Source organism: Syngnathoides biaculeatus, chromosome 18, assembly GCF_019802595.1.
Source record: "Syngnathoides biaculeatus isolate LvHL_M chromosome 18, ASM1980259v1, whole genome shotgun sequence".
NCBI lineage: Eukaryota > Metazoa > Chordata > Actinopteri > Syngnathiformes > Syngnathidae > Syngnathoides > Syngnathoides biaculeatus.
In genome coordinates, this window is record NC_084657.1 from 5,593,181 (window position 1) to 5,617,239 (window position 24,059).

The 24,059-nt window shown below is 39.8% G+C and overlaps 2 protein-coding genes across 6 annotated transcripts in view; both read right to left on the reverse strand.

The window, feature by feature from the left end:
- Positions 1 to 2,444: 2,444 nt before the first annotated feature.
- On the reverse strand, positions 2,445 to 18,697 carry dpf2 (double PHD fingers 2). Of its 2 annotated transcripts, XM_061802868.1 has the most exons (12): positions 18,569 to 18,697; positions 14,092 to 14,252; positions 13,653 to 13,760; positions 13,363 to 13,541; positions 12,808 to 12,900; positions 12,651 to 12,729; positions 12,424 to 12,465; positions 8,482 to 8,619; positions 4,890 to 5,021; positions 4,685 to 4,797; positions 4,510 to 4,591; positions 2,445 to 2,673 (listed from the first exon to the last, which is right to left on the reverse strand). In XM_061802868.1, the coding sequence occupies exons 1-12, from the start codon at positions 18,598 to 18,600 to the stop codon at positions 2,591 to 2,593; spliced, it is 1,242 nt and encodes a 413-aa protein (XP_061658852.1). In that variant the 5' UTR covers positions 18,601 to 18,697; the 3' UTR covers positions 2,445 to 2,590. The 2 variants fall into 2 exon arrangements, with proteins under 2 accessions (XP_061658852.1, XP_061658853.1); XM_061802869.1 differs by lacking the exon at positions 12,424 to 12,465.
- A 3,159-nt stretch (positions 18,698 to 21,856) lies between these two features.
- sptbn2 (spectrin, beta, non-erythrocytic 2) overlaps positions 21,857 to 24,059 on the reverse strand; it is a 37,065-nt gene continuing 34,862 nt past the window's right edge. For all 4 annotated transcript variants that reach the window (XM_061803150.1, XM_061803149.1, XM_061803152.1 and 1 more), the window contains 2 exons: positions 22,746 to 22,788; positions 21,857 to 22,646 (listed from right to left, as the gene is read on the reverse strand). In XM_061803150.1, the coding sequence (XP_061659134.1) occupies positions 22,434 to 22,646; positions 22,746 to 22,788 (256 nt within the window). In that variant the 3' untranslated portion in view covers positions 21,857 to 22,433. The remainder of the gene's footprint in view (positions 22,647 to 22,745; positions 22,789 to 24,059) is intronic.

Consider the following 24,059-nt stretch of genomic DNA (forward strand, 5'->3'; position numbering starts at 1 on the left):
TACTACAAACGCCAGCCACAATAATACACTATTTTAGTACTAACTAGTACAATAACCACTAACCTGATTATTAGTAATTTTTTTTTTTCATCTTGGATTTCATGACATCGTGTCCTCATGTCTGCGGAATGAGCCACAAAAACAGTGCTTAGTATTTTTATTTTCCTACAGTGAAAAGTACAATGGGACATTCTATCAGTCAGCCTAAGAGAAGTCTCCTACAGTGATCTTACATTGAAACACAAACTCTTTAAAAAAAAAAAAAAAAAAAATCTAAACCAATTCTGTAGAAGCTCCAATTGTGCCGCGTCATTCTTCCACAATGGTGTTTGGTTCACACTTTGGGAGAAGCAGCACTTGACGCTTTGAGGACACATCATTGCTGAGCCCGTGTGGCTGTCCTCACCACGTCCAAACGACAATACACCACTCTGAAGCCTCCGCACACAAGCAGGGAAAATAAGTCTCATCTAAGCATCTTATAGCAGCAAATGACCTCTTACAAAGTTGCAGATGGTGGTGGGGGGGGGGGGGGCGCTGCAATATGGAATAAATATAAAAAAGGGCGCAAACTGCTACAACACAGCAATCAATACCTTATTTTGATTTAATGGAAGGAATTATTACATCTGTTAGTAAGAGGGCCCCAAAGAGCTCAATTTTCATGCAATTCTTGGGCATGATAGGGGTGGGAGGGGTGGGGATGTCTCCGTTTGCCCACTTAACACATGGGGAAGCAAAACGTACAATACCAGTGGACACCATTTCATCTGGCCCACCATGCATTTCTAATAGAAATAAAACCTCAGAGCACCTATCGTAAAAAAAATAAGTCCCCAAAATCGTAAATCCATAAATGCTCTTAACGTATTTAAACAACTTCAATTGTTGAATCATTTTATTTTACATTTAATATGGACCTAAACGTTTCCCAGCTCTGCAACTACATAATTACACAAACAGGCAAATTTTTCTTTTAAATGAAAAAAAAAACGAAAAAAAAAAGTGGTGGCATGGTGCACCATTCATTACAACCTCCAACCACATCAATATAAACTCTTAAATAAATGTCAATCAAAACTGATCCGTATTATCTTTGTAAAGATTGCGTTTGAAACAGCTCCTGTATTGGGTTTCATCAGATTTTGTGTACACTACTGTTCAAAAGTTTGGGCTCACTTAGAAATGTCCTTATCACAAAATGTCTCAACTGTGTTCCTCGATGCAGTGGAGCCCTGCATACTTGTGGGTAGGCATCTGTGGAATTTTTTTTTTTTTTTGGGTGGAGAACCAACCTCAAAAACACTGACTATGGTTTATCACTGGCTTTAAGAAAAACCCAAAATTTAACCTTACACCAATCAGGTCAGTTTGATTGGCCGATAATTTGCATTTTTAGACCGATCATCATAATTCGACGATCCGATCAGCTTCACAAAAGACATTCACTCAGTGTTGCCGTCGCTTATTAATCCAAAAGCAAGTTCAGTTTTAGTCTTGTCACCTCTCTTGTGGCTTTATATTTTAATCTGATGGCTAACAATCTCGTCACTTCGGTGTGAGACTATTTTGTGGTGTCACAGTCAAACCTCCAAATTCCTCAAATCCTGATCACGTAAAGCCTTTTATTGATGCAAGTGGAATGGCCATAATTATTATACCAGAATTTTCTCCTTTTGCCGTCCGGCCCGGTTCCTTATCCCCTGTGAGTACGGTGCACTATATTTCAAAGCTATCTTTCAAAAACTGGGACGTTTTGAAGTGAATCCCAAACTTTTAACCGTTGGTGTATTCAGCAAAACAAAAAACGCATATTTGTTTATATCGAAATTATTGTGCGGAACCTTCCATCTTTTGTTTGCTGAAAAAGTCACCCATTCACTATTGTCATGTCTAATAGAAGAATATTGCTATGACGCCATATTCTCCCATGTTGGTGTATGTTGAAACGAGGGGCGGAGCTTTATCTATCCATCCATCCAAACCAGTGCTTTATCAAAATAATCTTTCAACCGACCCCAAAGGTTTAAACAGTAGTGGAGATCACAATTGTTATTTCATATCAATAAAAAAAACAAAAAGCACACAACAGCACCGTTCTTCTAGTCCCTTTCGGTGGGAAGTGCTCTTGAGCAATGTTTCACTTGAGAAAAAGTCCTTTAATACGCACGCTCCGTGCAGTCTTTACGCCTTTGGTGCCATTTTAATGAGCCATTAATAAGATCTAGTTTTAGCCTGCGTGTGATGCGAAAGGTCTCCTAAATCTAAATCAACCCCAACTGACGTACACTGAAGTGTACAGGGTCGTACTTTAGAAATGTGTTTTCTTCTAGAAATTGTAGAAAAGCTGTACTTTGCACAGGATGCTACTCAATTGCAGCAAGCAAGCGTTCTGCTCAAAGGTCTCACGGGGTGAAAAATCGAGAAAGCAACGGTCACGTGAGACCAGTGTGGTAGTGGTGTACTCGACTACTGTACTGTACTGTACTTCCCTATGGACCAATCACAGGCTCCCTCTGGACACACTTGCGCAGCAGGCGTGTAACGCGCGCAGCAGCAGGACGCAGAGTGCGTGCAGAAGGAGCGGCCATCACAAGGGCGGGGCGTCGTGCTTCTGGTAGATGGACGCTTTGTCTTTCAGGAGGTACACGCACAGGTGGCAGCTCCAGCTCCCTGATATAAAACACACGCAAAAAAAAAAAAAAAAAAAAAAAAAAAAAAAAAAAAAAAAATCAAACACATACATAGACCTTTTCTGGTAAAATTTGGCATTTTCTTTGTAAATTCAAATCAAATTACAAATGTACTAGAAAAAAAACATTTTGTGATAATGTGTAGGTGGATTTTTAGCTTTTTGTAAAATTACAAGCGCTCTTATTAATTCACCATATTCATTTTTTCCCCACCCATCTCTCCCATACCACAGTACAATTAACCAGATAATTAATCAGTCCTGTAAACACGTACGTCTGAGAGCTCTTCTGAAATTGGTTTTGGGACCGGAATGCAAACTTTATCTCAGTCTAGTTTTTTTAACTATAGGATACTCGTTGTCGCTATAAAAAAAAAAAAAAAGAATTACAGTTGAAGCCGGAAGTTTACACACTTGATTTTTTGTCTCATTGTCTGAAGTCAAATCAGAATAATCCTCTCTTGTTTAAGGTCTGTCAGGATCACCAAAATTATTCAATTTTTTTACTAAATGCCACAATAATGACGAGTATTTGAGAGAACTTTAGATTTTCATCAATTTTCTTAGTATGGAGTAGCATTTCCTTTGAACTCCATGACTTGGATCAAATGTACTTTTTGTGTATGTGGACTTTTGACCTTGAAGAAGAAAATATAAAATCCTCTAAGAAATTATTGTGGCATTTAACAAAATTACATTCTGGAAGACGAGCTGCTACTTTTTTCAGGTGCTGTAAATCCTCCAGCATATTTAACGATGCGGTTAAAATCTTGTTCGTTTTTTTGTCGTTGCGGCTATGTACAACAAAAACTTGTTTGAATGAAATGGTTAAAACACGGCCATTCCCTATCATGCACGAGGGTTTGGCCATGTGCAGATGCCTCCAACGTGTAGAAGAAGGCGTCTTTACTTTCAGCACGCACAAAAGAAGAAGAATCTACCTCAGTTGTGTGTAGAAGAAGATTCTACCTCAATTGCCTGTAGAAAAAAACGACAACGCGACCTCTAGCGCGTGTGTAAAAGAAGACAGTGCTAGTTTTTGGTGCCCTAAAAAGCAGGACGCAGCACAAATGCAAAATAGCGTTTTTAATTTCATATAAAAACTTTCACAAAAATTGGCCACATCCCAAGCAAGATCTTCCTTTTCTGAGGTTTTTGAGTGGATTTTAAACATGTGGAGCAGCGTGAAGTAATCTACCATCACACATGGATTAATAGGCCAGATTGTTACGTGCAGAGAACAACAACTTCAGTGGCAACTTGAAATGAAAATGACTCAGGGGGAAAGAGACACTGAAATGGTGTGTGACAGAGACTTTCTGAGGCTCTTCAACTCAGATACGTTTGTGGTTTCAGTGAAGAATAAATTAAAAACCAACATTTCTGTTTTGTGTGAACCGTTTTACTGCTGTGTTCCAGTCACTGTTTGGAAACAAGGTATGTAAACCATTTAGAAAGTCTTTGAGTGAACATCTAATTTCACAACGCACCAGTACCGGCATATATCCGCAGCATATGGTTAGGCGCGGCTCGTGGGGGCGGGGATGCGCCACAGAATAGACTATTACCGGGTGCGTGTTGTCGTTCAGAAATAAAATTAGTAAATAATTTTGGTGATCTTGACTGTGATTTGACTGCAGACATTGAGACAAAAAAATGAAGTGTGTGCACTTCTGGCTTCAACTCCATGTAAATTAATCATTCCAACATGTCAAGCAAGAAGACTGTTGTCAAATCTGTTTTCTCGTGGACAGAAGTTTTAGTGGTCTGTACAAAATGGCGAACAGAGGAAAACTAAAACAAATCTGACCACGTACCCTCTGGGGGTTCTGCCATGGGCGGCTTGAGACAGTACATGTGGTAACCACGATCGCAGTCATCACAGAAGAGCAGCTGATCCTGGAAGAGCAACGGAGAAGAAAATAATGAAAGTAGAAAATGTTTCAAAAATACTTTGTCATATCATTGTTGGTAAAAGGTACGCAAACTTACGTCGTTCTCGGAGGTGCCGCACATGTTACAGCACTTACACTCGATGCACTGCCACCGATACGTCTTGACTGCGGCCATCATGGCGGGTGTGAACTGCAGGCAGGACGGGTGACCTGAACCCAGCACACTTCTTTAAGCACCCTTCGTACATGGTTGATCAAGTGTGCGAAAGTGGGGGAAATTGAGCAAGTGCACGGGAGCCGACCTGAGCGTCCGCAGTCGGAGCAGGACACCAGCTCTTCGGACTGGCCTGTCTTGTGGTTGGTTTTGGAGTCTCCCAAGCAGAAGTCACAGTACTTGTTGGGCAGGGCTAGCCCATCCGGGCCTCTCTTAGGAGCTAATAAAGATTAAAAAAAAAAAAAAAATTAAAATCAAAAGGCGTACTCCAGTTTTCCCTCACTAGGTCACGGTTCATCATTCACAGCAACGCTATATGCAGATTTTTAAGCAATTGTTGTTTTTTTTTTTTTTTTTAAATGGGTTTTTACTAGGCTGTACACGATTACAATTTTTGAAGCTGATCATAGAGTTTAAAAAAAACTTTATCTGATCACAAGATGGAGGAATGCCTCAAGTTAAATCGCCTGCTCATTTACTGTATATACTGGTGTACTTATTTAAAAATATATATATTTACAACAAATAATGTATCTTTGTTCATCTACTTATGTCAGTGAGGCACAGTGACAGACAGAACACTAATGGTCTTCTGTTCGATGGCAGCGAGTACATACAGAAATTCATGGAGCTACTTTTTGTGACATTTCTGTTTGTTGGTGTACCGTGAGATTTTTCATTTGTAAAATATGTACGGTTAGTCCAAAAAGGCAACAAATCACTGCTCGGGTCAAATCATAAATTCAACAGAACGGCAGCATGTTCACACACAACCGCTAGCGCCATCTTACTTGGCTACGTAACGTTTTGTTGCTTCGGAACCATATCTTATTAAAAATACGTGAACATACCTCAAGCAAGACTTACACGACCATCCTCCCCTATTTTGAGCAGTGGTGACTACCAACACAAACCCCCAACATTCTTCTCATAATACAGTCGGTGCGATCCACTCATGTTGTCATCCCCACTGTAACAAGTGTGTGTCTCGTTTGAGTTGACAAGATCAAGTCCAATAATCGTAAAGAGCGGGATGCGGTGGTATCAGAAGACAAAGTTTTATTGCAGTAGTCTGATATTTTCAATCGTGAAAGAGTAAATTTGTCCTGTAGTCTGTTGTCATTTGGATTCAGATATACTATATATACACACAACGTTGACGGAGTAAATGTCTTTTGTGGAACCGATCAGACCAATAAAAATTGGGGTCAAGTCTCGTTTTTACGGTGCGTAGGCCACTCGGAATTTAGAGTTGTGCACCTTCAGTGTAGTACCACGTTGGAAGAGATGCAGCATGTAATTTAAGAGCAACAAGAAGCAGTGGTCAGAACCTAAACCCCAATTATACTTTAATCTAGTCCTACAAGCAGTGCAATGTGTGTTGATTTTCCATGTGTTTCAAGTAGCAGCTGTTTGAAAGTTTAAAACTCATGTACCAACACCAATTACTGTTAGCTTGTATACACCGTTTCAAATTATACAGTGAAGAAAATAAGTATTTGAACACCCTGCTATATTGCAAGTTCTCCCACTCAGAAATCATGGAGGGGTCTTAAATTTTCATCGAAGATGCATGTCCACTGTGAGAGAGATCATCTAAAAAGAAAAATCCAGAAATCACAATGTTTGATTTTTTTTAACGATTTATTTGTGTGATACAGCTGCAAAGAAGTATTTGAACACCTGAGAAAACCAATGTTAATATTTGGTACAGTAGTCATGGTTTGTAATTACAGAGGTCAAACATTTCCAGTAGTTGTTCACCAGGTTTGCACACACTGCTGGAGGGATTTTGGCCCACTCCTCCACACAGATTTCTAGATCAGACAGGTTTCTGGGCCGTCGCTCAGAAACATGGAGTTTCAGCTCCATCCAAAGATTTTCTATTGGGTTTAGGTCTGGAGAATGGCTAGGCCACGCCAGGACCTTGATATGCTTCTTACGGAGCCACACTTGTTTTTACATGGCTGTGTGCTTCGGGTTGAAATGGCCGCGGTCATCATCTCCTTAATGCAGCGCAGTCGTCCTGTCCCGTGTGCAGAAAAACACCCCTAAAGCATGATGCAACCACTCCCATGGTTCACAGTAGGGATGGTGTTCTTGGGATGGAAGTCATCATTCATCTTCTTCCAAACACGCCTAGTCGAATTATGACCAAAAGTTCCATTTTGGTCTCATCTGACCACAAAACCTTCTCCCATGACTCCTCTGTATCATCCAAATGGTCATTTGCAAACTTAAGACGGGCCTTGACATGTGCTGGTTTAAGCAGGAGAACCTTCGATGCCCTGCATGATTTCAAACTATGACGTCTTAGTGTATTACCAACAGTCACCTTGGAAACGGTGGTCCCAGCTCTTTTCAGGTCATTGACCAAGTCCTGTCGTGTAGTCCTGGGCTGATTCCTCACCTTTCTCAGGATCATTGAGACCCCACGATGTGATATCTTGCATGGGGCTCCACTCTGATTGAGATTGACAGTCAAGTTTAGCTTCTTCCATTTTCTAATGATTGCTCCAACAGTGGACCTTTTTTTTTTCCACCAAGCTGCTTGGCAATTTCTCCGCAGCCATTTCCAGCCGTGTGGAGTTGTACAGTTTTGTCTCTGCTGTCTTTGGACAGATCTTTGGTATTGGCCATGTTATAAGTTTGAGTCTAAATGATTGTATGGGGTGGACAGGTGTCTTTATGCAGCTAACGGGTCTACACAGGTGCATCTGATTCAGGATGATACATGGAGTGGAGCTGGACTTTTAAAGGCGGACTAAGAGGTCTTTGAGGGTCAGAATTCTAGCTGATAGACAGGTGTTCAAATATTTATTTGCAGCTGTATCACACAAATCATTAAAAAAAAAAAAAAAAATCATACATTGTGATTTTTGGATTTTTCTTTTTAGATTCTCTCTCTCACAGTGGACATGAACCTACGATGAAAATTTCAGACCCCTCCATGATTTCTAAGTGGGAGAACTTGCAATATAGCAAGGTGTTCAAATACTTGTTTTCTTTATTGTACGTTGGCATTAAGATAGAGGACGGTCATTCAACGAAATGATATGGGTTGGTTGAATATCTTAGTTTTTAAAATACACAAAGAGAAATAAACTGATTTATGTGTTAGTTTTACAGTGACCATTAATTGGGACTCAGAAATAAATACTGTTTGCAAACATTCCTTCATGTCAAACTGTCGAAAGCCTCTGACTTCAACCTCTCACCATTAAATATTTGTATATAATTTCTGGACTCCTCGATGAAAGCAGATGGATTATCTTGGTGTTTAATCAAAACGTTTGCAAACTTCTACTTTTACTTTGGAAAACGATCAACATTTTCACATATTTTCTGACATTAGGGACCAATCTCGTCACTGAATCAATCATTTCATGGGAAAAATAGTAGCCTATCATGAAAATAATCATTATTTGCAGTCGTACTTTAAATAACTTGTAATTGCTATGTAATTGAACCTAAAGCAGCCTCAGAAGTGTACGTCAAACTAGTAAGCATTAATCAGTACCCAAGAAGTAGCTGTTAAAAAAAAAAGTTTATGAGTATAACATCACTGTCGCATGTGACATTGATTAATTGGTAAATAACCAATGACTACTACGTGCTGTCAAGAGAAAGACAACATGGTGGACATGGAGAGGAGAGCAAAACGAATGTTGACGTCTTACTTTTAGGTGTCTCCGGTAGTGGCGGTGGGGGCTCGTTGACCTCCATCTCCTCCTTGTCTTCGCCCTCCTCATCGGCCAAGTGCGAGTGGGTGTAGTGGTAGCTCAGGCCGGGGCGGTTCTTGTAGCGCTTGCCGCAGACTGATGCCAATACCGGAAATGACAACACGTTTGTGCAAAAACATTGTTTTAGACATTGTAGTAAGGTTTTACAGGTGTCCAACAAGGCCCTTTAGAATTTTTAAAATGTACTGTGTGTGGTTCTCAAGGTTTTTAATCACATTGCATTTGGGTATTTGACGAAATAGATTGAAGTAAACAACAACAACAAAAAAAGAGGCCACTCCCTAAGAAAAGGCATGTGTATCATGGTTTATTAAAACAATTTCAAATCTGAAGATGCAGCAAAACTGCCGGATGAAGTGTGGAAGATAATTCAACATCACAGCAGTAAATTTGTACACTGATCACCCTCATTCAACTAAATTAAGAGAGCGTTGCGGGAGTGCTGCATTCTAGCCCAGCTGTCAATGGGCAGTAGGGCAGGGTACACCCTGAACTGGTAGCCAGCCAATGGCAGGGCACATAGAGACAGACAACAGTCGCACTCAATCAAACCGAGGGGGAATTTTGAGTGTCCAATTAATGTTGCATGTTTTTGGGATGTGGGAGGAAACCGGAGTGCCCGGAGAAAACCCACATACACATGGGGCGAACATGCAAACTCCACACAGGAGGGGATTTGAACCCTGGTCCTCAGAACTGTGAGGCCAATGCTCTACAGCCGCATCACCGTGTTTACAATACGTTACCACAATACCATAAAACCTCTAAACTCAAACACTCCAAAAGTAGGACCAACATTTTCCAGAAAAATGCACCTCAAAAGTACAACATAAAAGGTCAAGCTGTTATCATGCAAAATTTCTGTAGATCTAGGGAAATTTTAAGACCGTAAGCACTTATGTCAAGTGTGAAATGATAACCATAGAAGAGGAAACGTGCCAGGGCATAGTTTGACAAAATACTAACTCGTTAATTCTAAGCAATGTCAATCAAATGCCTTTCCATTATGTCAGAAACCGAAGTGTGAACAGTTGCACTTAAATTGTATGAAGAGTCTTAAATTCACAATCACAATTTACAACACAATTCAATCTAACGTCATGCATGTTTGACTCTGGATGTTCCACTGCATTATCATGACTTTGCTGCTATCGTGAGATAATTAACCGTTAAACAAATTATATTAGTATAGTAATCAAGATTTCTAAAAAAATTAACGGCCATTTTTTAGTCTACTGCAACATCTGTGTGGCTGCACAAATTCAACATTTCACGGATATGTTACTACTTTTTTTTTCTTTTTAATAAACAGCTTCCATGTGGCTAAACGAAGCTGTGATGTGTGCGCGAAGACCAAAGACCAGTGAGGGAGGACCATGTGCGTGTCATCAGATGAAACAAAAGACAAAGTTCTTCTTTCACTTCCTTTTACTTGTGCTCACAGCCTCCGCTATCAGGAGGGCATTACAGTACAGTGCGAGCATCGGGGGCCGCCAAATTGAAACCATTTTACCGAAAGGCAAAAGGTTACACGTTGAAACACTGACAGTGGCCCAAAAAGGCTGAAGGCTTATTTATTCTTGCACAGGCAGCAATGATGTTGACATCTAACCAACGAACAGTTTGCCTTTATTCTCGAGCGTAACCCACACACAGTTTTGGAAACGTCCTGTAGTTCTCTCCATTTCAGCAGTGTCGCTACAGCTGTTATCGGCGAAGACACCACCACACGCCGAAAATATACTGCCTGGTTTTTACGCAAGTGAGACAACAAACGCCTCCTGCACCGCCCCAACATCTACTTTTCAAGCAGTCAGCCTCTCGCTAGCTACCGACGACAGGGGGGTAATGATGCGCCTAAACCGTTTTAAGGTTAAGGTTATGTTGCCTCCTATATTTAAAATACAGAATTAGCTTTATTTGCACTGTATTGTCTGTGCATTCATTCTGGATCAGGCTGTGTTTGAAATTACACACAATCTCATCCTGCACTTTCTACTTCGGCTTCTGACCAGACCTTTCCCACTCGGAAAAGAGAAAGTCTCATCCAGTTTCATCACTTTTTCTTCGATTATTCACATACTCCGACAGTCATTGCATTTTAAAACAACAGCATTTCTTTTTTAACTTTCTCCATTAATATCGAAAGTAAACATGAGCAGCGTGTCTAGCTCGTCTTTGATCTATGTTGCCCAGACTGTGTTGCCAACTAAAGCAGCAGTGGTGGACGCTGTCATTATAAAACACATTGATGGTCTGCGTAAGTACTGTAACATTTGTAATTAAGAGTGTACGTCTTTTAGAGTGTGTGGTGGAGCAGTGGTCGTTGTTAGAGAAAGTTCCGTGTGCTGCCTAAAAGAAACCAGTGGATTGTTTTCTTTTTTTACAGTTTGTGAATTGTGCCATTGGATGGAACAACCAGTCATCCCTCAGGCATTGAATCACATTGCAAAATGCCACAAACTGAAAAGCTGTATGTTATACTTTCAATTTGCATTGGAATATTTTTTTTTGCACGCATCATCAGTGCACAATTGCGCACGCGCAGTTTAGAAGGAACATTGGCTGATGTCTTTTTTTTGGGGGGGAGGCACGTCGCCCCGCAATCGACCAAGAATGCCTCGCGATCGACGCATTGAGCACCCCTGGTATACAGCATCAAACGCCTACACGTGGTGGCTATTCAGGGCACCCAAATAGCCAATCGCTCAATGTGAGAGGTCACACTCCTATTTTTATGTGATTGTCCAGTCCAGTCGGATTTCACCAGATCACGCAATATACAGCAAAGCTAAGACGTGACGATTTAATTCTGATTCAGAAGTCCATAGTCAAATAGAGAATTGGGATTCACTATCAGAGCCCTCATGGTTTACTAATCTAAAACGAAAAAAAAAAAATCGTCAGACAAAAAATGTGAAAGGATAAATTAAACACTGCTACATGAAGTTGTGAAGAAGCAAACTAATAAATATGACTAATTGAAACATAACCATCTCAAAGGTTTCTATAAATGGTACACACACCGAGGAGTGAAAAGACAAGGGATGACGTAAGCACACAAAAAAATAATGATTCCATCTCATCTAACCCTTGAACACGTGAGGATTTTTCAAATCTTAAAATGAGATTTTTTTTTAAATCGGCTATAGATAAATATTTAAAATGTAGTGCTCTGATAATCTCAACCCAAAACACCACACACGAGATACACACCAGATATGCACTGATCTTTGCTGAGTGTTTCCAAAGGCTGCCTGAGCCAGGGTCCTTATCAAATGACGATGTCCTTAAAAAAGGACTGCTTTGGAAATACTTCCTTGCGTGTGGGGAACCCACTTCCTGTTTGTCAGACCATGGTGCTTCTTTGATTGGCCAGATTCCCTAACACATACAGTTTACGGATTTATGATTTGGGATTACTGCCCTTTGCGCACACATATGAAGGGTTTTGGATGTAAATATCGATCATATTTAACATTGAAAACTGTTACCCCTGACCAATTCTGTACTCTAGTATCAGGACAAATTCACTCTTATCAAACCTCATACTCCAGGATAATCTTATAAATGTAAGATCGTCTTTCTTTTGACATCCTTGGTCGGGAAGAGGCCGAATCGGGACAAAAACAGCCCGATTATCTTTGTGCTTGTAGTGGGCCCAAGTCTAAAGATGTTTTTTGAGCAAACTGAAGCAAAAGCGTGTTCATTGTGTTAAAAGGCCAATTTACTTGCAGCATAATGAGTTGCTGTCTTCTGAATTAGGTTTGGCTCCCAAAAAAAAAAAAAAAGTCAGTGAAACTCAGCGCAGATCACACAAACCACAAGTTACAAGCGAGCACATGACATGCAGACAATGTAAGAAGGAAGCCGATGTACCTTTTTCAGAAGGTTTGGAAATATGCTTTTGTTTGATAGTGTCTGAAAGAGAGGGGAGGAGAAAAGAAAGCACAGACAGACACTCAGAAGAATGCGATTGCTCAAGTAGAAAATAACAGATCAAGAAGGAAGTGAAGTCTACAGCAGCTTCACTAGCTGACAGCAAAACAGAGACCAGAAACGAGATGAAGAGGTGAAGCTAGTCCCAGGTGTTTGCCATCACTCACTGTCGCAAGCGTATGGCTTGTCCCGGTCCTCCATTGCTGCGGGGTCAAGTTTCTTCCTGCTGCTGCCCACTCCGCGACCCTGAACATGCACGGATGCAAAGTTAAAAACTATGATGTTTACCAAAAACAAGTGTTCTTATCCCAGGCCATTGTTCACCTTTCCCTTCCCTTTCCCTCTTCTCTTCGGCGTGTCTTCCTCATAGTCCTCGTCATCCAGATCATCGAGGAAGTCATCAGGCTCGAGAATTTTCTGTGGTGCAAACGGGTAAGCGTGGGAGCGTGAGAAGTGTTTGGAGCAGGGGCGGGCAAAATATGACTTGTGGCCCGAATACAGATAGCTCCTGAGCATTCACATCCTTGAGGGTACTGAAATATTTGTTGCATTCATTTCAGATTTTCCCCCATTAGTTGGTTCATAGAGAAATGTATTTTTTCTGGGGCTTTTCATTCACTTGTCATTTTTTAAAAAATGGATAAACTTTATGGATCGTTATTGGATAATTATTTATAAATACATTTACAGGTAGAAATGAGAATCCGTTATAAAATACAGTGATCCCTGTTCACCGTGTGTAGTGCGACCAAGAGTAATCATTTAAAATGTTTTTCCAAGACATAACTTGTACAGCTCAACTGAAAAAAAATGAATCTTTTCAACAGTAGAAGTCACACACCACTCAGATAATGTTGCATGTTTGTGTATAACAAGAACCTTTCTGGTGCGTGTGGCAGAGTTCAGGCTGGCAGAGTAGTCGCCAGGATTGGAGTCTTCCTCAGAGGCTCTGTGATCAGCGGGTGTGCGTTTGTCCAGAGAGTCAGCCTTTAGCAAGGCTTCCAGGCTGCTACCATCAGATGACAACAGTGCATCCTTCTTCAGTCCAAAATCAAGCTCTGCAGAGTCAAACAAAATGCATCATTACATCTGAATACCCAAGAGAGTCAAGTGACTTGGAGTGCCCCAATTATGAGCATCCTCCAAGCCAGTGTTTCTCAACCAGCTACCTGACTTGACTGGAGGAAAGACAAGGCGGGGGTCCACAGGAGGGTGAGATCTTCTCTTCTTCCTCCACCTCCTGGAAGGGTAAGTGTAGAGTTGCCCTGGAGCCCTGCCTGAGGAACATCAGAACTTCTATGAAATCCCATTTTTAATGTTTCTATACATTTTCTTTGGACAGAATGAAATGTGTGGGTTAACTGAGTACACAAAAATGCATCTAATTGTGCTGTTTAATTAAAGGGAAAAAAAACCCACAAAATTTTACAAATGTACACTTAGCTATTAACCTGGCCTATGTGTCTGTTTTGCAATCAAATGCATTTCTAGAACACAAACGTTTTCCCAACCCTCCTATCCAAAATTGTCTGAGTCTCCCATTATAAATATTTTTTTTTTTTTTTTTTTTTTTTGTCTGGTGAAAAGCAGAACAATGTTGATTCCTACCAGGCCCTCTGTGCCTCTTCTCCATCCAAATGTAGCAGTTACTCTGAGCCACTCCGGTCTGAGAGTCGAGGAAGGGCAAGCGCACGCTCCTCTCAGCACACAGACGAGCATTGTAGTTATGACATTGCTCCATAGCATCTCTGTAGCACTGCTCTCCCAACCTGGTGGCACACAAAACATCAAATACATTATGGAAAATGTTGCAGTTTTGTTTCATTCTGACAGCTTTTATCTTTTTCTCTGAAAGCTGAATACAATAGAAGTGTTAGTGTGGAATTTGTGGAATCTGCATCCATCCAGTATGCATGTGCTTACACATTATAAGCTTGAGGAGGGTTTTTGTAATTTTTAACATTTTATCTTCCACATTAGCACCAAAAGCACAAGGATGCTCATGTATATGTTGCTTCGCCACCCATAAAAACACTGCTCCTTTTCTAATTACCATTTTATTGTTTTTCTCTCATTTTAAATACATATATTGAACTTTTTGCTTTCAAGTCCATACAGACCCAGGCATGAGGATTTCGGCAAGTATGGTAACTGATCTTTCGGTTCCGTTGATTTTTGTCCTGGGAAACGGTGGGAAACGATTTTATATTCATATTCTGCACCTCAGCTTTATCACCTCACCTTTTTCATTGGTTTCGGCAATAAATTCTTCAGATACAGTCCACTTTTGGAACGTCTTTAGGGACACAGTCTCTTGTCTTTTACGCTTAGCAACCGACATGTTTGACTAGCGTTTGAGTGACCCGGATATGAATAACTCGACCTTGCGCATGCGTAGCGCAGAAGCGGAAACCGGTGCCGTTTGTAAACCACACTGACAAAGCTGGGCGTTTTAATCATTAAAAATAAAGGGGTTCATGTAGGTTCGTTTTATACAGATTGTTGTATTTCGTTGAGAACTTGTTTTACATTCCACACGTGGGCAAATTTTATCAAAAGTAAGCCCTGAGATCTGGGAAACGGACTTTCGGTTCCGTGTTTTCTCAGGCTGGGTAACGACATGGTAACGGAACGATCGTTTCCGTGAAATGCTCACACCTGCAGTCCCCTCCTCAAGTAGTGGAACGGCAAGGTCAATTCATTTGTTTTTGTTGTAGACTGAAAACATTTGAGGTTAAGATCAAAAAATATGAGACATAATGTTACACAAAATTTCAGAATGCAGCTTTTTCATGGTATTTACATCTAGATGTGTAACAACTCAGAACCAAGTACCTTTTGTTCAAAGCCACCCACTTTTCAAGTGCGCAAGAGTACTGGGACACGACTGATGGGTATTTGTAGTTGCTCAGATGATGGCTTTTAGACTGATTGCTTTAGCGTTATATTATGCGTGTTTTTGGATTTCACCTGTGAAAGCCAAGTCCAGAATGTAGTCTTTACAAGAAAAGTAAATCATTTTGAAGCTGAGAGAAGAGGGAAAAGCAATCAGAGTAATTACACAAATATTGGGCACTGTTAATACAACATTTTAGAATATCCTGAAAAAGAAAGAAACTACTGGTGCTACTGAGCAGCAGACATCGAATAAGTCAGCCAATGGTATCAACACTAGTTGATGCAAAAAAAAAACATTGAGAGCTGTGAAGAAACACCCAAAGACAACAACACTCACTACCAACCTACACTGAGCAGGGGTGACGGAATCACAATCTCCTTGAATATGATTTCAAGAGAAAACAAACAGGCCATATGACAAGATGCAAACCGCTCATCAGCAAAAAGAATCAGGAGGCACAAAGGTTTTATGGACTGATGAGACTAAGATTAATCTCAACCAAAGTGGTGGAATGACCCAAGTATGGAGAAATAAATGATCTGCTTATGATCCAAAATACATAGGTTGATCTGTGAAGCATGGTAGAGGTAATGTAAGTCACTCATATTTGAAAAATGTGCAGGTGTGGTCAGTCATGCCCGCAGAGATAAAGTTACGGTGTGGTCCACCAGTCATGCCCGCAGATAAAGTTCCAGGTGTGTGTTTTGTTTGTAAACCTTGTGTATACCCCTTTAAGAGCAGAGGGGAGCGGTGTCACGTAATCAAGGAAATAGAAGTAGCCTGAGCAGCAGCTCGTTGTTGCAGACCATGTGCTTCCGTGTTATTAAAAAAATAAGACAGGCTGTGGTTCACTGCGCTGGATAGGTTTTCATGTGCGCTGAGTCTGTGACAAGTGTGCAATTGCGCAGTGGCGTAGCTTAGAGGGAACATTGGTCAAGACTACACAAAATAAGCGACGTCTTTCAGTATCTATGTATTTCTACGTTCATGATTTTCCATGCTCGACTGCTGATTTGCGATGGCATCCGGGTGCATACGATCACAGTGACTGTAATGTCATGGCTAGGGTTTTGCTAAGCTTCTACTGGAACGGCTCACTAGTATTTATTGATGATTTAACTCATGATGGTAGCAGCAGAATGAATTGTGAAGTCTACAAAACCATTTTGTCAGGCGATTTACCCAAAAAAAATGTATTCAATTGGGAGAAGCTTCACCACGCAACAAGACTATGACCCACAAAACAACAACTAAAGACTTCATCAGGGACAAAAAGTGAAAGGTCTTAAACAGGCCAACTCAATCACTGTGCCTGGAGAAAACTCACAGAAACTTTTTTTTTTTTTTTTTTTTAAGACATTGCAGTTGAGGCATGGAAAACCATTTCAAATGAAGAATCCAACAGTCTGGTGAAGGCAATGAGTTGCAGGCTTGATGCAGTCTTTGCAAGTAAGGGTTATGATGAGAAATACTGCATTTTCACTTGAAATTAATCTAATAATGTCCATGCCAATATTTTTGCTCACTTGAAAATTGGGGGGCTTCACACAAAAGATCCTCTGTCATAAGTTTAACAACACATCTAACTGTAAAGACCATGAAATGAAAGTTGGAATTTTGAACTTTTGTCTCTTATTGATGTTTTGATCTAAAACACAAATGTCGTAATAATACAACAAAAAAAAAAAAAAAAAAAAAAAAAGGAATTGACCTTCATGTTTCGATACTTTGCAGGGGGCCGTATCTTGTAAATCTTCATTTGGGCACATCCTGTGCTTTACGTTGAGCAATATCTGTTACTGGTTGCTCACTAAAATATTTTGTATCTTATTTACTGTATGTGCACATTTTACACAAAGTTCTTTTCCTTTCGGATTGTCCCGTCAGGACGACCCCTGATGTAGTGTGTCATCTTTTTCCATCTAAGCCTATCTTGTGCATCCTCCTCTCAAACACCCACTGTCCTCATGTCCTCCCTCACAATATCCATCAACCTTTTCTTTGGTCTTCCTCTCGCTCTTTTGTCTGGCAGCTCCATCCTCAGGACCCTTCAACCAATATACTCAAAGTTAAATAATATATATTGAGCACTATAGAAATAGGTAACATTTTCTGTTGAAGATGTAACTGTGGGTTCAGCCACTTTATACTCACATTTGCAGCAGCTATTTATATGCCTACTCCAAACCAGTCCGCTGTATGAAAAATGTTGGGGAACACTGCCCTAAATGGCCACCACCTCATGCAATGCAGGACAGGTTTTGCATTGCATTGTGGGAAGAGGTGGCCATCTAAGGTTAAAAAACAAAAAATACTTGAAGCAGGTAACATTTATTATAGCTGTGGGAGGAAAAAGTTAAAAGTCCTACGAATTTTACCCATACAAGAACATCTTACAAAAAGAAAAAAAAAATTGTAACCAGAGGTCATTTTTCATTTACAAAACTTTGAAAACTGAACTGTTTATGAATCGCGTCGTTTATAATTCTAAGTTCCACTGTACCACTTGAATTGACGCATACAACTGTTACAGGAAAGTTTAGGTGACGCTTCAGGATTGTCGGGTTAAAAGACAGCTGCGTGTTACAATGGAATAAATGTCATCCAAGCACCTGCCGCAAAACGTCAACTTCAGCAAGAACCGCGGAAGGACGCGGAAACAGAGTCCTTATTTGAACACATAAATAACGACTTATGAAGTACTGCATTCAGTCGGGACTATGTCCCTCGGTGTCATAATAAAGGGTAGTTCATGCAATATCTACTCATTTTGAACTTATACTCGAGCAATTACCCCAAAATGCCAACTTTGGCTAACTTTAGCCAATTAGCGTGACAGACGGCTTGCCAACGTAAGATGGGTGACAAAACAGCGTCGTAAGGTCCAAATTAACCACACAAAAAGCGGTTTTGGTCACAAAACACGTGCTGTAATCACACTGACTCGACACGGAATAACTAAAGACGTCAACGGCGTGCTTGCTAACTATTAGGCGCCTGTGGTAGGAAATGACCAAAGACACGACGTTCCGACTGCGTGAGATAACCTTCCCCGTTCACCCAGAATGACTTTCGGCCTTGCTAGCGACGCGGTTGCTAGCTGTATAATGAAACGCTTGTCGTGTGTCGGTCGCATCGTTTGTTGTCTCGAATAGAGAGAAGTGTGGGAGAAAGTAGAAGACTTACAGTTTGACAACATTCTCGACAACAGCTGCCATCTTGCTTCAGTCAGCGGCCAAGTGGCTTCTGGGAAATGAGGCAGATCAGCCAGGTGACCGCTTAGCACCTCTTCGCGGTCACATTTGCTCACTGCATCTGGATTTGTTTTACAATATAATATTGCAGACAATACTGTACATAGATAGTTGGAAAATCTGCGATACGAAGGGACTATAAGAAAAACAAAGCTTTACCCCGTTGTCCAAACGTATTGAAACACACACATAAACGCAACTTTAAAAAGTGTACGCTACCTTTTCAACACAATGAACACAAAAAACTAATTGCACGCATAAAATGTACAGCGTCATTACGAAGTAATACGGACCATGCTCTGCAAAATCGTGGAGTAATTGAACCTCGCCCACACCCCTTGTCGTTTGTGATTGCCTATAGATGCCAAAGGATGGCAGTAAAGTGCTAATTCCTCAATGAAACTCCTCAACTCTTATTTTCCTTGCAACTAGATTGCACAAAATTGGAATTTAGCGCTACTGTTGTGGGAATCTTGTGCGTGGGAGAAACTTGGTGAGAGCTGTGGTTGACAGCAGCTTCTCCATAAGTGTGCTCACTGTTTTGCTGTTTTATCGGTGCTCAGAATTAGATGATGGCTCTCGTTTCCTACTTGTGAGGGCATTACAGTAAGCAAAAATTGTTTTTAAAAAAACATTTGCCTAAAAAAATATTATAGTCAATTACAATCCAAGACGGTTTCCCATTCTTGAGCCAAGGCACATTTTACAATAAAATTGAAAAAAAAAATCTCATAGCACATCATCCAAAAATTTCACAAAAAATATACTTACTGAAATGATAATCCTGTCTCAATTTATAAAAGTACATATTTAGTGGGAAATTTTGGCTTACTGTATTTAGTTGAACACAAAGCTATTTGTCTCTTGTGTTCATGGCATGGTGGAAACAGTTTCATTGTACCCTCTGCCAACTAGTAAAACTTTTGTGTCACAATACATCACTGTCATAAATACATGAACAAAGATAATTTTTTTTATTGTAAGGGTAGCCAAGACAAATATTTAATTATTTAGTAAGTAACTCACCGAAACACCACAGTTCATAATTTACATCTCCAAAAAGCATCACTTTTTTTTTTGATTAAACCAGATTTTATTATTTCTAATATTGTAGCTGTAGATACACAAGTCAGAAAACATTTCTGGAATTGTAATGAAAATGCTCCACGGCACACTGACACCATGTGGAAGGGTCTGCTATTACAGACACGAACCTGAAAAATGGACAGCAATTACATTTTTTTTTTTTTTTGCAATAAGTCGCATTAGTAACAGCAGTAGTAATAGAAACAACAGTAGCAACAATGATCATAGTAGCAATTAATAATAGTAGTGTTATTAACAACTAAAAACGAAATGAAAAATGCTGAAAAAAGCTGCAAGACAATCCACTGGCTGCAAAAGGACCAGTTCCAACTCGACGGCAAATACCCTGCCTTCTTCTACAAATTAGAAATCCCATTATTTATTTTTTTTTGCATTACACCCCCACCCCACTTCTATGAAATAGTTCATACATTAACGCTGTTCTTCATTTGGAAGTTTGATTTTCTTGAGTTCTCTCTCACGCAACCAATTTCTCGTTCTTGTCAAAGCTCCTGAGGACAATTGAACACGCTTCATGCATGCAATGCAGTATATGTGAGGGTGAAAGAGTGAGCACTTATGTTTGCTTTTTAATGTTTTTTTTTTTTTTTTGCTTCCATGTCCAATTTGTAAGTGGGTTCATTTACATTCAAATTAGTTGAAGAAAGTAAGACAATACTCGGCTTGACCTTTGTAGCTGCTTGTTCATGAGCAGACTGCAGACCAAAGTGGATGTTTGGTCACCCTGTAAGTTGGATTGTACTGATTCAACATTCATTCGGAACTATAGAAAATAAGGCCAAGCGTTACAGTTTAAACCAGTGCAACCATTATGTACTGTAGTCCTACATCTCCCCATTTCATTGTAATCAGCATGGAATGAATATTAACAGATTACCTGTAACATAACCCACTCAAACCTTCCAGTTTAGAATTATCAAGTTACCTTTTGTTGAATTTTGGCAGTTAGAAAAGGTAATTTGACATCTGGATGAAAGTGACAATAGTTGTTTTTTTTTATTATAGAAAACTGCTCTACTACCTCACGGAATATCATTTACAGGCATTTGAGGACACTAACAGAATGCCTAACATGTTTTTCCAGACTTGAGCTACCTTACTTCTAGTTATTACAGTTGCCAATTACATAACATTGTTTTCCCACCTCGGTAATGAAGCAACCCTATGTTCCACAGCGATGGGCTGATGGTGATACACAAAGATAAACCTACAGTATAATCATGCCACAAAGCACAAATATCATTTTAGAGGATTCAGAACTTGTCCCTCTTTGACAGGGCGCTGTTTTGGCGCACCATTGGGCCTCTTGTACCAACGTATATAGTCCATAGCCCAATTAGATCACATGAGAAAAATTCCTATCACAATACTGTGGAAAGCTTCGTTTGAGAAGTGTTTCTTTAAAGGTTTAGTAGAATTAGAATGTGAATGAGGGTCAGGGGAATATTTTCAAGTAAGGCGGTACTCCGGCAGCCCATATACAGTATTCTGCTTCCCTATGTCACAACCGTACCATTAGATGGAACAATTGGACATTTATATGCACGTCTGCCAAACCAAATGTGCGTGTCCTTTTTATCTCCTAACAACTTCCAAAATGCCGGAGTGATGATTGAATCAAAGTCAAAGGAACCTCCATGGTCATGTCATTTTCCAAATAAAAAGTAGCAGTAAACAAAAAGCATTTATCTCCAGAAAGAATTCCTGTTGTAGTTTGTATTTGTGTTCCATTTTCTTCTACATTTGGGTGCCAAAAAGTAGCATCCATCAGGCTATTATTTGATGAGTAATATTGACGTGCAAAATCCACATCACCACAACTCACGCACACACACACCCACTAGAAAAACTAATTTTCTCTGCTTTGTACAGATGAAGGGGGAGAAAAAGAAAAAAAAAAAATCACAAATCCAGCTGAAAATATAACTTCAATGATAATTAATTCAGGCAAATTTAGCAATTAAAAAAGATCTAACCACTTATTTAATGTATAAATTTCCCAATTAAATTTGTGTTCACTTAATGCACACCGCTAAAATCAAATGAGCTTTATTTAAAAAAAAAAAAAAAATCAAGTACCATCATTCCTAAAAGAAATTAATACATACAAGGATAAGCCCCACATTCTTAGTTTTACTTTGTTTCTCTCCGTAACATGGATAATCAAATCCATTAGTTTTCTTCAAACCAGCAATAACAAAAGATAAATAATCACAAGAGCATTAATATTGGTCGGGTTAATAACATCAAGCTCAAAAGCAGAATAGAGGGTCTGTGGTGAAATGATACGAAGAGCATTCATCAATTGGGGAGTCACACAGCAGGAATGCAGCTCAAAAAAATGAAGAAGAATTTAATTAGTGGACAAAAGTTCAATGGGACACTCCCTCTCTTTTCCTCTCTCCTCAAACAACGTGCTTGTGTTATAGTAATTACTGTGGATGGTGTCTCTGGATGAGGGTTTCCGTGGTTGAGATGCACTTAGTTGAAAAATATTGGTGAACCAAGATGAAAGCGACCACTAAAACCAGAGGAAAAAAAGAAGAGTACATTTTCTGTAGCTGTCGAAATACAGTGTGCCGCTGAGCTGCACTGAGACCAGTGTGTTGTTTGGACTTCTGCGTCTGCTTCGTTCAGTTTGTGGGTCAATTGAACATGAGCCGGTTCCATCCATGATTTTGACAAAAGTCTTATTTCTTCTTGCCAAAGAAGCTGAACCTCTTCTCCCGATCCTTATCTTTTCCGTCTTTATTGCGCATGGTCACACCTCCGGTATCGACTGTGCCGGGGGAGATGGGGGGCATGGTCATGGCACGGTTGAGGACCCGCGGAACTCCGGGTGAGTCTCCTGATCCCGATGGAATGGAACTGAGGATGGCGTGTATCCAGGAGCTCATTTCCGCCTTGAAGTGGACAAAGATATTTTTATCAATCGGTTCACAAGACAAATATTACATATTTAGAAAGTCGTGTGTCCGTTTTAAGTCTTAAATGCATCTTACCTCATCCTTTGCTTGGAACAGGTACTCCTTCCCATCACCAAGCCTGCAAGCACATCACTCACAAGGTCAGTTTACTATAAAGTAAAAAAATTATGTCTTTTACAGATTTTGCTCATTTCTTGGTTTTTAACATTACTTCTCAATGTTGTTGCCCTGTATATTGCCCACCACACAGCTAATCTGGGGAATCTTTATGGAACATCTACTTGTTTATCACAGAACTCCTGCTATATCGCAGAAATCTGCAGATAAAAGTGTTATGGAGAGCCAAAGTCACCGATGCATTTTTTAGTTAGTGAACTATGGTAGAACGGTAATACACAAACACAATAAGCGCAGTCGCACAAGAGCTGCCGTCTGCAACTCCTCTCATGCTCATACAAGTTATAAGCCACTCCACCAGGCCCCAGCTCTTAAGGGTGCATACAGCATATAACAGATGGACATTACAATATGTACAGCATTTTCAATAAAATATCCAAACATGTTTAAGATGTTTGAAAAGGATGTTCTTATATGGGCTCTCTATCGAAGATTTTCATCAATATCAGGTGGATTTGAAACGAAACCCCCAAGTGGAATGGGGTTCATTGTGCATTTAATTACCAGTCACTCACATTTGAAAAATGTACAGGTGTGGTCAGTCATGCTCGCAGATAAAGATGCGGGTGCGATTAGGGATGGAATCTCAAGACCTTAAAATAACTTACTAGATTAATATAACATAAATGTAAATTGAAAATAAAATAAATACATAACTAAAATAGAAAAGAACAATTTAAAACTAATAAAATGATAATTTCCAATTTCAACTGATATTAGTAGAACATGATATAAAACGGTATTTAAAATTGTGCATCAATAAAACTCCTTGATCTGACAAACTTTATCTGAAGAAAAGTTAAATGCACTGAACTGTCAAGGAATAAACACAAACGGTCTATAGCCGCAATGTTTTGAAAATGCTGAAAGTTTAGTTCAATATTAGTGGCAACAAGCTACCTATACAATGTAAAACATTCCTGTCAGCAATCGTGATGTATTGTTATAATCTAGCGTAATTTATGGTGGTATCTATTGTCAATCCATTGATGAAAGCTAGCAGTAGATGATCTTAACTTGACTTTCCTGTTTGAGTGAATACTGATTGTTTAGGAGCAGTCTTGTTTAGTTTAGTTTAGTTTATGAAATAAAAAACGTAAATGTCAAGACTACACAAAATGAGCAACGTCCTTCAATATCTATATCTTCTACTCGTAACAAATTCTATGCGCGTGATTGTTCGTGCTCGACTGTGCAGATTCAAATCAAATC

Bases quoted from the DNA above. Each gene is read 5' to 3' on its own strand.
- dpf2 (XM_061802868.1), bottom strand. From the start codon at position 18,600: ATGGCAGCTGTTGTCGAGAATGTTGTCAAACT. The intron at 12,901-13,362 runs GTTCTTGTTATA...TTTGCACCACAG, and splicing joins CTGCCACACGCACCAGAAAG to AAAATTCTCGAGCCTGATGA. The intron at 5,022-8,481 runs GTAAGACGTCAA...AATCTTTATTAG, and splicing joins ACTACCGGAGACACCTAAAA to CTCCTAAGAGAGGCCCGGAT.